Source organism: Megalobrama amblycephala, linkage group LG8 (genome assembly GCF_018812025.1).
Source record: "Megalobrama amblycephala isolate DHTTF-2021 linkage group LG8, ASM1881202v1, whole genome shotgun sequence".
Classification (NCBI taxonomy): domain Eukaryota; kingdom Metazoa; phylum Chordata; class Actinopteri; order Cypriniformes; family Xenocyprididae; genus Megalobrama; species Megalobrama amblycephala.
The window spans coordinates 329,922-345,765 of NC_063051.1; the positions used below are offsets into that span (position 1 = coordinate 329,922).

General features: G+C 33.9%; 1 protein-coding gene across 4 annotated transcripts; it reads left to right on the forward strand.

Annotated features, from left to right (window-relative positions):
- Positions 1–543: 543 nt before the first annotated feature.
- On the forward strand, positions 544–15,805 carry pkp1b (plakophilin 1b). Of its 4 annotated transcripts, none has more exons than XM_048198544.1 (13): positions 544–864; positions 2,373–2,485; positions 4,318–4,754; positions 4,827–4,968; positions 5,780–5,984; positions 6,086–6,254; positions 8,632–8,749; positions 9,882–10,058; positions 10,189–10,359; positions 11,340–11,493; positions 12,141–12,336; positions 12,636–12,720; positions 15,216–15,805. In XM_048198544.1, the coding sequence occupies exons 1-13, from the start codon at positions 549–551 to the stop codon at positions 15,288–15,290; spliced, it is 2,358 nt and encodes a 785-aa protein (XP_048054501.1). In that variant the 5' UTR covers positions 544–548; the 3' UTR covers positions 15,291–15,805. The 4 variants fall into 4 exon arrangements, with proteins under 4 accessions (XP_048054501.1, XP_048054500.1, XP_048054503.1 ...); XM_048198543.1 differs by having other exon boundaries at positions 545–864; positions 10,186–10,359; XM_048198546.1 differs by having other exon boundaries at positions 545–864; positions 2,388–2,485.
- Positions 15,806–15,844: the final 39 nt, after the last annotated feature.

The window sequence follows — 15,844 nt, forward strand, 5'->3', positions numbered from 1 at the left end:
ATATATATAGCCTTTTTTTTTATTATATATTATATATATATAGGCTATATGGATGTTATCTTATTTTATTATTTTTATAGAAATAATAATTTCGTCCTGGATGCTCAATACATTATTCTTGGCTACTGTATATCATTTTGCAGCACCAGTCGTTCTGTTATTATTGACATAGGAACTATATTTTCTAGCGGATGGGTGTCACTTAATTAATTTGCGCATAAAAGTGCTTTTAATTGGAAATTGTGTCCGATATTTTTATGTGGTATTTAAATGTAATTATGTAGTGTAATAAAAGCAAAAACAATTAGAAAAGTAATAAGAAAATGCTCTGTTTTTGTGAATAAATACACCCTGTGCATATGCCTTACAACGCCCTTTACGCAATATAGCTAACATTAAAAATCAAACACTTTTAAAGCATTATCCTTATTAAAAGTGACACTTTGTTCTATCATTAATGAGCTTTCTTCGTGTAATCAAGAGTGAGAGGAGCAGAACAGGTGTTGAATGGGTTTTTTTTTCACTCGCTGGGCGTCATATGGGCGTGAATGAGGGCAGGTCCAGGTGAGTCTCTCTGTGAGTCAAGCCCTGAATCAAACACACAGCAGCCAGACGGAGCAGATAGTTGGAGCTTTACGAATTGGACCTCACCTGTCTCTGGAGGAGAGACAAAAGCCAAAATGATGCCCGAACCTTTAAAATCAGCTCTGTCATTAGGAGATGTGGAGGACACGTCTCTCGCGCTCCCATCCGACCGCGAGCTGAGATCCGCGCAGCAGCGAGTTCTGGAGCAGGTTCACACCATCAAGAGGAGCAAGTCCAAATACAGCAGCAAAAGTGTGTCCGGAGTCGCTTCCCCCACCAGTGAGTACATTTCGACATTACATTTAATACCAGACGGGTTTAATACGAGCTCAACCTTTTTAAATCGATATTTTTTAAAGATTCCATTTGCTAAAAAGTTTCCTGTAATATTTTATGGTAGTTTTTACATCATCACTCACAAAAAAACATGATAGCGCCATTGCATTTTTTTAAAAGAAATGTGTTTTTTGTTTTGTTTTAGACATGGTACCATAGTAATATCGTGGTTTTCCATTTCTAAAACGTCTGAAGTAATATTTTCGAGTGTTTTCAAGACAGTCACTGTAGTGAAATATGCCCTATTTTTGTGTTTTCTAAACTCTGTTCCCTGCCGTAAATACCCTCTAGTTATAGAATTTGTACTAAATTTAAGTTTAAAATCAGGTCTCTTGAATGATTTTTGTCCCTGGCATGGAGAACATTATGCAAACTAAATCAAAATAGTCCTTTGATTTCTGTTATAAGCTCTATTATTAATGGATTCATATTGTAACACATTAGTTTAGGGTCCATTTCTTACTATTAGCATGCATATTACTAGGATATTGGCTGTTTATTAATACTTATAAAGCACATATTAATGCTTTACTCTGCATGTGAAGACTTCAGATGCAAAAGCCCATAAGTGCCGTCTGAAATTTTCTTCTAAAATAAGCATTTTTTTCAAGCTTGTATGTTTATGTTCAGTTATTTCACTTTAATGGCAATGAAAAGGACCTATTAATTGACATTAAAGTGGAATTACTGAACCTAAACAGTTCAGTTCAGTTTTACGTCCCTTAATCATATCCAATACCTAAACTTAACAACTATCTTACTATTAATAAGCAGTAATTAGTAGTTTATTGAAGCAATAGTAATATATATATATATATATATATATATATATATACTTCAAATGTTGATACCCGTTCTTGTCTTAGGATAACTCTGACTACTATATAAATATATATATATGCATACTTGACAGTCCAACACCGTACAACTGAAAATGTGCAATTTGTGTGTGTATATATATATATATATACTAGTCAACATTTGAAGTGGGTCAAAGCCTTTCTTCAGAGTTGTCCTAAAACCAAAATGCAATACCCGTTCTTGTCTTAGGATAACTCTGATTAACTTTTGATGATCCACTTCAAATATTGACTACTATATATATATATATATATATATATATATATATATATGCATACTTGACTGTCCAACACGGTACAACATTTTCTGTCTTTTTCTTAAAAAATCTCTTTCATTGTAATCCAGTGTTTCATTCAGGCATATTAAATAATTTCTTGAAAAGAAAAAAAAACTTTTTGCAGTAAAACCATTGAAGACTGTGATCGCTCACGTTGTTATAGAGAGTAAAGCTCTGTAAAATATGTACCTTTCTATAATACCTTAGTTTTAGGTTTTATATTTATATTGTAATACTGCAACTATTCAAAATGTCCCTCAATATATATTTTAATTTTGTTAAGAATTGTCACACCTTGTTAACCTAAAAACAGTTTCTTCAATCGCAGGCCCCGAAAGTGACAGTGTGTTTTACGACTTCAAGTTTTCTCCCAGCACGTCTCTCAGCGGACCCTCGTTCAGCAGAGGAGGAACCATGACAAATGGGGTAAAATCATCAAACGTTTATTGATCAGTCATTTATTTGTCCTGTATGCATTCTGCAATCTTTGTATCTTATTGATGCAGAACTTCAAGCGTGTATAAATTGTTCTGCATCTAATTTTCCCACAGTTGGGCGGGTAAAACACAAGTTTCTTTAGTCACCTGGTTGAACACTTCTCTTTGAGTCATCTATTCAAGATAACAATAGAAACTTGTGTAATGTCAACCGGTCTTTAGTTTGTAACTAATATCCTGGTTACGCTTATATTTTCCTGAATTTGAAATGCTATTCTTACAAAAACAGTAATAGTTAAAAAGACATGAGAATGGAAAAAACAATCCATCAGTGTGTCTCTAACACATTCACTTCACTATTATATTTGCATTAAAAATTCACTTTTTCTAGTTAGAGTTATGCTAGAAAAGAACAGAATAAAGGCTAAATGAAACCACTCCTCTCCTTCACTTTCTATGACTCATCCCAGTGTTGTATTACCAAACAGCCTTCTGGCTATTCTGCCAAGACTTTACATTTGGGTGTTTCCGCAGGAATCTTAATGCCATCGGGGTTTCAAAAAGCTTGTTTGGCTTTAATGGAGCATGTAATCCAGCTGTGCTGTGCCAACCTCATTTTTTTATGTTGTTTTTATGTGCATAAAACCCTGTTTTGACATCCTGCAAAGTCAAGTCACCTTTATTTATAGCACTTAATACAATACAGATTGTTTTGAAGCGGCTTTACTGTAATAAGCAGAAAAATAACGATCAGTGATGCAAACAGAGTTTAATTCTGCTGTAAAGCTGCTCTAAAAAGACAAAAGTGTCATTGTTCGGCTGAAGTCAGTTCAGTGTTGACTCAGTTTGGTTCAGTAACCGTGTGAAGTTCATCAGTTATGAAATGAGTTCAATCCAGCTGTGAAGCAGCTCAGTTCTCACCCGATAGTGTCAGTGCAGTCAAATCAATAATATTGTTGAATATTAAGTGGACTAGGCAAGCTAAGCAAGGCAAAGGTTACAGTGGCAGAAGATGTAAAACAGTGTTGTGTTTTGAATTATGCACAGACATACTCATATACAAATCAATCGGTTATTTTCTCTTAAACGGCGCACTGTTGCTTCATAGAAGTAGAACAAATTTGGTTGCATTTTAATCCATAGTAACACTTTCAGCCAACACTCTTGTTCAGACAAAACTGTGGCATGGATTAAATTAAAATGTTGGTTTCAGAGTCGTTTCCAGTGTATAATTATAGTATTAGGATGAAAGTACAATTGCAGTCTGCATAGCGCTAGTTCAAATGCTCTATTTTGCATTTAATTATGTTTGCATTTAATTTCTTTGCACTCTTTTTTTTTTGCATTTAAATTTTTAATTATAAATTATGATATCACCTTGATAATTTGAATGAAGAATTGGCTTTAGGATGTATAGTAAAGTATACTTAAGCATGCACCGTTTGATAGCATTAGTTAAAATGCTCTATTGTTTTATACTCATGTTTTTTGCATTTAATTTCTTTGCATATTTTTTTTTCATTTTTTTTTAATGAGAAATTAAATCACCCTGACAATGTGAGTGAATAACTTACTTAAACCATTGTTTCTATGTATAATTATATGATTCGGACTAAAGTATACTTTTAAGCATGCAGTCTGATACCACTACTTAAAATGCTTTTACATTTAATTATAAATTAAAATTAGCATTTTTTTTGCATGTAATTTCTTTGCATTCAATTTTTTTTTTTTGCATTTAAATTTTTAATGACAAATAATGATATCATCTTGACAATGTGAGTGAAGAACTGACTTTAAACCCATTGTTTCTATGTCCAGAATATGCAAAGGCAAAACACTGTTCGCAAGTCCACCAACTCCCGCAGCTCCAGCGGTCAACGGGCGACTAGTAGCTCCAACAGGTTAGATCGGTCCATGTACTCCCCTACCGGCACCTTCTCTGCCCAGCAGCGGGCCAATAACCAACTGTACAGCTATAAAGCCACCCGCAGCGCTCCGGACCTGGGCTTCCAAGCCACCGCGAACGGCAGCGCCGGCACTACTCAACGCAGCCAAAGCGGCCGGCAGACCTTTCGGATGGAGAAGACCTACATTCAGCCTAACCAGCCTTTCGGCAACGGCACTCTCGGAAGAATGACTAACAGCAATCAGGTCGGCACTTTTCGGACAGTCAACAGACGTCCGTCTTCCCTGCAGTCCAACGGAGAGTCCCGGTTGTCTATGATCAGGACTGGACAAGCCAAGGATATTTCTGGGTGAGTTTTGTAGTGTTTTGATGATGATGTGGTGATTTATGACTGGTCTCACACTCATTGGTGTGTCGGCAGGATGAACGCAGAGAAGCTTATGGCCGATATGACGATGCGAGAGGCGGTCGACTATCTGTTCAGCCCGGAAGAAAACTACCAGCAGTATGGCGCTGCTTACATCCAGCACAGCACCTTCACTGATGACAAGGCCAAGCAAGAGGTCTGGATCATAAAGTACCATGGTTTTACCATGTTTTATAGATGTATACAATAGAAATAATATGATTTCAAGACAATTAACATGGTATTACCATGGTGTTCCTTTAAATAGAGTACCTTGAATTATATACCATACTGAATGAATGATCTCATAACATAATGTTTACATAGAATATTTTTATAATACCATGGTAAAATATCTATGAATTGACAAAAAAGTGCCATGGTATTATAAAAACACCAAAAGGTATCATAGAAATGTTTTTAGACATTTACTATGGTATTAATATTGTATTACTTTAAATATATTAGAGTACCATGTCAGTACCATAGTATTTTAATTATATACCATAGTACTGAATGGAAAACAAAAAACAAAGTCTGATAACATCATGGTAGTTTCCATGTCAAAGTATTGAAATATTTGTTCTAAATGAATGTACAATCATATTACTGTCTAATGGTATTACAATCATGTTACCATCCATAGTATATTTTTATGATAATATCATGGTAAACTTCTTTGTAAGTGTGGTATCATGGTAATATCATGTTGTGTTATGTTTAGTAGCTACTTAAACATGTTTCAGTTAATGGCCAAAGGCAACATTTCTAATTTTAGTTTTTTTTTTAAGTTTAAGAACATTTTATTTTATCTCAGCTTTATATGAAAGGTCCAAAAATGATTTTTTAATAGTTTTAGGCTCAGCTTTATTTACCAATGACAGCACTGCATCTGATACCATCACTGCACTATGGTATTTTAGCAGATGTTTGACCTTCTGGTTTTTTGCGTCTGTCCTGTGTCACAGGTGATGACCCTGAAGGGCATTCCTCCGCTGGTCAACCTGTTGAGCAGCCCCAGCCTTCAGGTCCAGGAGACGGTGGCCGCTGCCCTGCGAAACGTGGTCTTCAAACACCAGGCCAATAAAGAGGAAGTGCAGCGCTGCGGAGGAATCACACAGGCTGTGCAGCTGCTCAGCAATACAAACTCTGAGACACAGAAACACCTGACAGGTACACACACACACACACACACACACACAATATGTTACACACAGAGACAAGACTATGTCTGCCCTCTATTTAAAATATTCATGTTTTTTTCGGTGTTGTAGGTCTCCTGTGGAACCTCTCCTCTGCTGACAACCTTAAGCCCGATCTGCTCCGCACTGCTCTGCCAGCACTCACCGAGAAAGTCATAGAGCCGTTTTCAGCCAGCACGGACGACAACGCCAACACAAGCCAGGCACCAGAGGTCTTCTACAATGCCACGGCATGCCTACGGTAACATCACACGTACTGGATTCTGTTCTGACTGTTGTTTGTGCTGTAAACGTCAGTACTGGCTCCACTCATAATAGTGCTATTGTTGTTGGAGCCAGTGTCTGACGCTCTTTATTTCTGAGGTTATTTTTTCACCAGTAAGCTGTTCAAATATTTTATCTGGGTTTATATTGACCTTGCCACACCCACAGACCACCTAGTGTTTGATTCCTGTTGGAAACAACACTGTAAATCACTTTCTAGATTAGGCAAGCTCTAAACTGATCGCCTGGCTTTATGTAGCTTTCGGTTGCATGTCTCTTTGGTCAGTCCGTTATGAGCGGAAACGTTAAAACTACGAGCGCTTTTGAAGATGATAAAGTTTGCCAGGTTACTGATATTAAGGCAAGACACTACAGGCAAAAGCATTGTTTTGTCATGCACTACTTGAATATACCATAACATGTCTACTTTCAGAATGATGGAGACAAAACATCCAAAATACACATTAGCTTATTTTAGTAGACTTTATCTACACTTTACCATCTATAGATTTCAATTACAGTACATTATTATTATTATTTAAGGCTGTTTTCTCAAAATTTCTACTTCAGTATCACTTACATACTCTATATTCTATATTCTGAAGGTTTATGCAGAGGGGTTTGTTCATATACCATGATTTATATGACATTTTATTCCTAAACACATGGTAAAAAAAAAAAAATTCTGGCTGTTGACAGTATTTTCTATGGAGCCCCACACATGACATGCAAGAAAAAACATTAAATCGTGCACGCAATTTAATAATTTGTTCCTTGATTTACTAAACAACGTGCGCACGATTTAATATTTCATTCCCTCGATTTATAAATCATGTGCATGATTTATAAATCGAGGGAACGTAATAGTAAATCGTGCACAGGGTTTAGTAAATCAAGGGAACAAATTAATAAATCGTGCGTACGATTTAGCCTACTATTTTTTTCCTGCATGTCATGTCCAGGGCGCCGTAATTTTCTGATTTATAGTGATAAAAAAATATATCCAAAAACTTTTATCTCTAATATGTACAGAAGAGGATTAGGGCCAAGCAATAATAAAAAATAAAACAAATTCGTTAAATTATGAGAAAAATGTAGTTAAATTTCGAGAAAAAAGTCTAGATAAAATGTTGAGAATAAAGTCATTAAATTATGAGAAAAAAGTTGTTAAATTACGAGAACAAATTCATTAAATTACGAATTTGTTCTCATAATTTAATGACTTTTTTCTTGTAATTTAATGCCTTTATTCTCATAATTTAATGACTTTATTCTCAACATTTTATCTCGACTTTTTTCTCGAAATTTAGTGACATTTTTCTCATAATTTAACGAATTTGTTCTCGAAATTTAACAATTTTTTTCTCGTAATTTAACGAGTTTATTCTCAACATTTTATCTCGACTTTTTTCTCGAAATTTAGCGACATTTCTCTCATAATTTAACGAATTTGTTCTCGTAATTTAATGACTTTATTCTCGTAATTTAACGAGTTTATTCTCAACATTTTATTTCGACTTTTTTCTCGAAATTGAAGCAACTTTAATCTCGAGATGGTTTTATTTTTTTTATTATTGCTTGGCCCTAATCCTCTTCTGTAAATATGTCAACAAAATGAAAAAGTAAGTTTGAACCTGACTTTATCCAATGTTCAGCTTTCTCCTCTGAAAATGTATGCAAACTGGTGCATATTTGAGTATATAATGCCTCATTTGCATATTTAAGGATATGTAATATCATGCGCCTGATTTATATGACATTTTATTCCCAAAAACAAGGTAAAAATATTTTTTTCTGGTTGTTGACAGTATTTTCTGATAAAAAATATATCCAAAAAACTTTAAATTTAATGTGAATAAAATTAAAAAATAATATTGAACCTGACTTCATCCAATGTTCAGCTTTCTCTTCTGTAAATGTATGCAAATTAGCACATATTTAATTAGATAATGCCTCATTTGCATATTTAAGCATATGTAATACAATACGTTTGTCTTAATGTACTGTGATTAATTAGCTGATGAAGTATGGTCTGTATAACCTTAAACAGAACATAAACCAAAACAGACTGCTATTGGTCACTTCACACGTCAATCATAAGTCTCTTCCTGTGTAAGTGGGTGATTCTTGGCTAGAATGAGCTGCAGTGTGGATCAGCTGCACAATATTGACATGCCGTGTATTTGCATTGCATGACCGTGCCATAAAGGTGGCGGTGAAGTGTAGCCACAATTTTTTACAGGCTCAGATTTTTAAAATAGCATATAATTCAGTTCCATCTTTAGATTATTTATTGCTTTTGTGAAGTCCAATGCTAAAAACACAATGTGACTGTTTCTTCTGTTTGTCGACAGCAACCTAAGCGCCTCCAAACTGGCAAACCGACAAGCCATGCGCAACTGCAAAGGCCTTATCGACTCGCTCATGCGCTACACGGAGAACTGCGTTAACGCAGGGACACCAGATAACCAGGTAAACGTTTGTTGATTTATATGATTTATATCATGGAAAACCTGGAAATATCAGGGAATTTTGTTTCACAGGCTTTGGAAAGTCATGGAAATTACAAGCCCGATCTGTGAGCAAAGTGATCAATTAATTGCACAAACTTCAGCTTTCTGGTGTTTTGCAACATGTGATTTAAACTGGAAAAAGTGTGGTAACTCTTTTCTCTGTAAAGACTTTTAAGTTATTTTGAGTTATTTTGTCTTAGTAAACATCTTCCTGGTCTGGGTGGAGAATGATGGTGTGGCATTGATGATTTAATGGTGTTTTTATTACGTTATTATGCATAAGTGCCGAATCGTTAAAACTCCCTGAAGGAAAGCATGTATGAACACAAGGCGTTTCCAACAGATAAAATCATGCAGTCCAACTCTATTGTTGTGGCGAGAAAAAACTCTGCATTACTCACTCTTAATTGACAGACAGATTTGATCAGAATCTCGCAAGCATGTTTCAACATCTACTTTCTGTTTTAGTGGATTTATAAATATTTAGTGCATGTCAATTTTCTAAACACACATTGTCACAGTCACTTCATTCTCTTTCAGCTGAACAAGTTTGCATATACTTAAAAATCTGACTGTTCATAAAACGTTTATGTAATTGCATGCCAGCTATGTAAAGAATTTGGTCAAAATTTAAATATACAATTGTATATTTATATAAATAATAATAATTTATTTATGAATACACTTGGCCTAAATGTAAATTGTGTTATTAGCAGAACAATAAGAAGTTTTCAATTTGAGAATATCGTAGTATTTGGCAGGTTCCCATTTGCCTTGATATATTTATTTTAGGTGCTGTGACTGGTCGATATTTCTTTTAAATATTTGCACAATTTTAATATCCTTTTATTTATTTTGCTGTTTACTTAAATAGTCCTAAAATAGTTACTTAATATGAGGCCTCAAAAATAGCATGCATAAAAATTCTACAATAAAATTATTCAAATTGTTAAGAAAAATTGGATGGGTTAAGTATATATTATATGGATTGAAGCATGTCACAGCTATGTCATAGTGAGCTACCCCTTTATGTGTTTTTTAATTATGAAAATGATGCTATAATATTCTTTATTGTGTTCTTGTTTTTGCAGTCTTTGGAGAACTGCGTGTGTATTCTGCACAACCTCACCTACCAGCTGGAGACCGAGATGCCATCTCTCTTCACTAAAATAAACGCACTGGCCAGTTACGCTCGCAACCGCTCCAGTGCATCAGATGCGGGTCCAATCGGCTGCTTCAGCACCCAGAGCCAAAAACTGCAGCAGGAGGTTTGTAACTTCACACCTCATTACAGGTTAATATACCATGGTATTTAAATGCTGTGGTAAATATGCAAAAAAACATGGCATTATGGATGTTAGTTTTTGTCTTTAATAGGCTTGTGTTGTTGTGTAGCAGAGCGGCTTTGACTATCCTGTGATGGAGGACAACAATCCTAAAGGTGCCGGCTGGCTCTTCCACTCTAAAGCCCTGCAGATGTACCTCAATCTGCTGAGCTCCAGTGAAAGAGACGCCACACTTGAGGCCAGCTGTGGAGCGCTGCAGAACCTCACGGCCAATGACGGCATTGTAAGACTATGACTAATCTGTCTGTTTTAGTGTGCACCTGTTCATGGGTTGGATTCAGATAAAAAGGGATTTTGTTATATTTTATATATTTTTTTTTTATTTTAATGCACCTGTTAATGGGTTGGACCCAAAGTAAGTCAGGGAATGTATTTTATTTTAATATGACAATTATTGTGATTAAATATTGCTTTTATATTAAGCACAATTAAATTAAATTACATTTATTTTTTGCATGCTGCTGTTCATGGGTTGGACTGGTTGGACTCAAAGACAATCAAGTATCTTATTTTATTGTGATATATTTAAAAGATTTTAATTAAGCATTAATTTAATTTAATTTAATTTAATTTAATTTAATTCAATTTAATTTGCACCTGTTAATGGGTTGGACCCAAAGTAAGTCAGGGAATGTTTTAATTTTAATATGACAATTATTGTGATTAAATATTGCTTTTATATTAAGCATAATTAAATTAAATTAAATTAAATTTATTTTTTGCATGCTGCTGTTCATGGGTTAAACTGGTTGGACTCAAAGACAATCAAGTATCTTATTTTATTGTGATATATTTAAAAGATTTTAATTAAGCATAAATTAAATTAATTTAATTTAATTTAATTTAATTTAATTTAATTTAATTTAATTTAATTTAATTTAATTTAATTTAATTTAATTTAATTTAATTTAATTTAATTTAATTTAATTTAATTTGCACCTGTTAATGGGTTGGACCCAAAGTAAATCAGGGATTTTATTTTATTATGACAATTATTCTGATTAAATAATGTTTTTTTTTTTTTTTTTTTTTTTTGCGCATGCTGCTGTCCATGGGTCGGACTCAAAGATAATCAAGGATTTTATTTTATTGTATTATGATAGCTGTTATGATTAAAAAATATTATATATATATATATATATATATATATATATATATATTTAATTTCAGATAAATTAATTTGCCCCATGTCTTATTTTTTAGGTGTCAAATGTGTTGAGTCACACAGTTGTTCAGAAGCTTAACGGTCTTAAGTACATCAGTCCATTGTTGCAGTCATCCAATCCTGCGCTACAGAACAGCGCAGTCGCTCTCCTCGGGAATCTGTCCAGATCTACACGTACAAACAAAGTCATGGGTAAGCTAATATGTGCCATCATTCTAGTACAAAACAACTTAACATTGTGATGTTATTGTTTTAAGGATTTGCATCATGGTTGTAGGTCTGTGAGGTTCTATGTTTTGATAAGTTGTTATTGCATCACTTCTGATTGCATTGGATTAATGCATTTTGCAAAATTAACTGTTGTTTGTGCCATCCCTATATGTTTTTAGTAATTACTATAGTAACAAATACTGAGGTTAGATATTATTATAACTTAAAGTACTGATTTCAGTATCTTACGTAAGGGTTTTCTTGAGATTGTGATAGAAATGCCAATGGCAAATTAAACAAAATTATATAATGTTAAAAAAAGGTTTTTTTTTTTTACATAAACAAAAACACTTAATTTATCTTATAAAATTGATTTAATTTGTTCTTTGAATTATTTGATACCAAAATATTAAGATGTAGCATGTATTATATTTCTTGAAAGCATTGCTAAAAATCTCATGCTTTGATCTAAACCATTTTGATCATAAGCTCAATGATTTTGTCTTGTTTTATGTTGTGTAAGCCGGTCACAATGTATGATGTTCTGTATTTGGGGATTGTTTTTGACAGTTTAAGATCAACATGTTTCTGTTCTGCAGTTGTTCTGATGAATGTTTTTGTTTGTGAAGCCCGTCAGGCACTACCACAGCTGGTTGGTTTCCTAAACTCAGGGCTCACGAAGAGCGATTCCTCGCCTGAATATGACAGCACCATGGCAACAGCTCTTCACAGCGCACACGCCCTGATGAAGGCCGATCCTGAGATCGGCAAGGGTCTGCTGAACAACAGCTTGATCAACTCGCTCAACAACATGAGTCTCAATCTGTGAGTGCACACTTCTTAGTGTTCATTTATGTTAGTTAACAAATTCTTGATAAATGAATTAGAATTAAGAAAGAAAAAAAAAACATATGGGCCAAAAGTTTATCACCTTTTTTAGCATTTTTTTACCATTCAAATTGTTCTAAGTAGCTGCAGAAAATAGAAAAATAAATAAAAAAGAAAAGAAAAAAAATAATTTAAAAAGAAATGTTAATAATTTATAATGACATTAATATGAGCAATATTTTTATCTATTTTTCTATGTATTTTTAAAATATTTATCATTTATTGTAATACATCAGGGGTCTGCCAAAGTCCAGCACTGCGGCAGGAGTTCTTCTTCACAGCCTGTGGTCAGAAAAGAACATTCAGAGTTTTCTTAAAAAGGTAAGACTGCAAACATAAGCCATATTTGCCAAATATCTGCTAGAAAATATTTGTTAGTATAAATAAAAGTACTTACAATGGTACTTTGCAGCCGAGAATCAAGGCTTTTTGAGCTGCTTTATGGTTCTTTGGAGACGTAAACAGCTCTTGATGCTTTATTATAGGCTCTTCAGATTAGTATTTTAGTTTACTGATTCATTAAATCACCTGTACATAGATGTTTTTATAGAATTATAGAGCTTAAAAAGGTTCTCCATTGTCATCAGGCTGTAAACACCTCTTTTGTGCCTTTATTTTTAGGCGTGGTTATATAAGAAAAGTAATGTAACATGTTGTAGTTGGTGATTTAACATGAACAAAGTCAATGTAATTATTTGAGCGCATGGAATCAAATGCAGTTTTGACAAATTAGCAATTCTGTTGCTAGCAACATTTCAGACTACCATAGCAACTTTTTTTTTTTTTTTTTTGAAAAGCGCATAGCAACAAATTTAGCTATTTTCAAAATTTATTTGGCAACTTTTACTAACTTTTCAAAAGTGCCTCAAACAATAAAAAGGCACATATTTTCATCTAAATTACACAAAAAGAGAAAGCCTGGAGAGAGCTAAAGAAAGATGCCTAACAGTACATCACATGTGAATTAAGTTGCTAGTTGCAATTGTTTAATAGTAATTTATGATACAGCATGTTATTAGCTTGTTCCTATAATTGTTGTTCACTTAGGTACACTGTAAGAAAAAACATGTAGAAGAAAGGAAAGGGTAGCTACTGGTTATTTTCTGCCAGGACATTATATGTTGTAACCCTAAAACACAAAATGCAAAATACAGGTAAAACGCCTTAATATGGATAATTCCTTCATATAAATCCCTATTTTTAACACACTAACTGCCAATACACTGCTTAAAACTATAATTTCTCAGAATATGTAGTTTTACTAGTTAATAAGAAAATACATAAAATTGAATTGTTAAAAAATGTGCAACTCATGAATATGTGCTCAAATGTGCAACTTCAATAATTCAATGTTTGTTTAAAGGTAAAAAATATCTGATCATAAAGAATGTCGTTTATTTTACTTTTACGAACAAATCTAAATTAACATTTCAAATCCTATTTTTCATTTGGATTTGAGTAATCTCATTGTGTATTTACAATAATGCACTTTTTGCGTCATGGTTACGCAGTGACATCACAATGTCATTTAGCAATGTTTAGCAACAAATCGACCTGCCTTTAACAACTTCCCCTGACAATAAGTTGGCAACACTGATCAGATGTGTCATTCCTGAGGCTGGTTGTGGGATATCTGTCTGTGTATGTTTAGTGTGTAGTTTAGTGCCTGTGTCGGGGCGGTTGAGGATTTGAGGATGGGTGTGGTACAGAGAATCTAGACTTGAGGTGTGTGAGAGAATGCTTACGGGTGAAAGCCAACCACACCTCACCACACCAGCCATGCAGTCTCAGCGGATAACATCGGCTTTGTTTGTGTGTACAGTATGGGTGTTTGTGTGTGTATATGTGTGTGTGTGTGTGTGTGTGTGTGTGTGTGTCCAGATGACCTGAAGAATCTAACCTCACTGGTTTTAAAATACTCAGATAATGTCATGTCAGCTGTAAAGTCTGTATGTATATATATATATATGTAAATACTGGCGTTAGGCCATGTTTGCTTATATTTGTCATGTATTAATTGCTTTTTTTAATTGCCAATGTGTGAAAAGCTTGTAACGATATTTAAAATACAAAACCATCCCTGACTTCCTAGGTTGTCTGTGAACGCCTGTAGACTGTTTTTATGTGAAGGAATCGGGACGTTTTTGCCGGGAAAATCAAAAGCATGTGATTGTGATGTTTACTTGCGCTCCCGATAGCCTCTCTTCCGTTCACTGACACACAAAATGAGTTTACAATGTTCAGGATAATGCCAAAATAGCCATTCTGTACTGTAATGTCGATGTACCCTGAAAAGAAAAGGGATTATAGTCTACTATTGTCTCACATTGCCAGATCTATATAGTCTATCGTCTCAAATATACTTTATAATCAAACTATCATAACAGTGTAATTTTACTTACCTCATCTGTCGACATGATACCGGTGAATTGTAGAGCTGCTGCAAACATATCGCACATCGCTGTTATTTTTGTTTGTTTTGTTATTGAGAGGAAAGCGCAGCACATATTTACATATTCGTTTAAATATCGCTGCAAAGGTATTTCCAACTTCTATTAATTCTAAGCGAAGAACAGAAAAAAATGCACAGATATCGGGGCACTGAATCACGTTTGGTCACTTGGACTTTACTTGTGCACGAGTGCAAAACACAGCAATGATTTGCTGGCTGCGGTTCACTTGACGGTCACTGGCGTCGCTAAAAACAAGGGTTTCTGAATTCTACATAAAGCTGCTTTTAATATTAATTATTTGTGTTAATGTTTAGTAATATTCACAGTAAAATAGCTAACCTGGCTTGTGTGTTTATCTTGCAGCAAGGCATGAATAAGAAGTTCTTTGTGAATGACATAACGTCGGCAGCTTTCAAATCTCTTCAGGTGGTTGACTGAGAGGCACTTTACAAAAAAACTGCATTTTAACTGCATTGCATTTTAATTTTGGTTAAGTATTGCAGAAGAAGTGGTAAGAATGAGCTTTTATTTCTTTTGGGGCAGTAGATGCTTTTTGTTAAGAACAATGCATGACAAATGCAATGACAAAACATGATTTGTATGTCTCAAGACTACTATTTTTTTTTTTTTTTTTTTTCATTTAAGCAGATTTTAAATATTCCATTGTTTGTCTTTAAAATGTTCTAAAATGATTTTGAAAGACAATTTATTAGTGTTACAGGTTGTGCAAGTTCAAGATATTATATGTTATATATTATATTATATTTTATACACCAAGTTATATATATATATATCTGACAATATAAATATATCTCGGGACGTTTCTTAGGCTCATTTTAATGTCTGTTCATCATTTAAAAATATTGTGGTTGTTATGTTACGGGTGTGGATAAATTTGTCATGTTTCAGCTCAGTGACTTCATGCAAAGTTTCAATAAAGTTTTCAACAGTAATATGTCTCTGTGTCACACTTTATTGTTATAACTTTTACA

What these genes read in the sequence shown, in the direction of transcription:
- pkp1b (XM_048198543.1), top strand. Translation starts at nt 549, where the DNA reads ATGAGGGCAGGTCCAGGTGAGTCTCTCTGTGAGTCAAGCCCTGAATCA. An exon ending in CAAGCCAAGGATATTTCTGG is followed by an intron (nt 4,755 to 4,826) that starts GTGAGTTTTGTA and finishes GTGTGTCGGCAG; the next exon opens with GATGAACGCAGAGAAGCTTA. An exon ending in TTCAGAGTTTTCTTAAAAAG is followed by an intron (nt 12,721 to 15,215) that starts GTAAGACTGCAA and finishes TTTATCTTGCAG; the next exon opens with CAAGGCATGAATAAGAAGTT.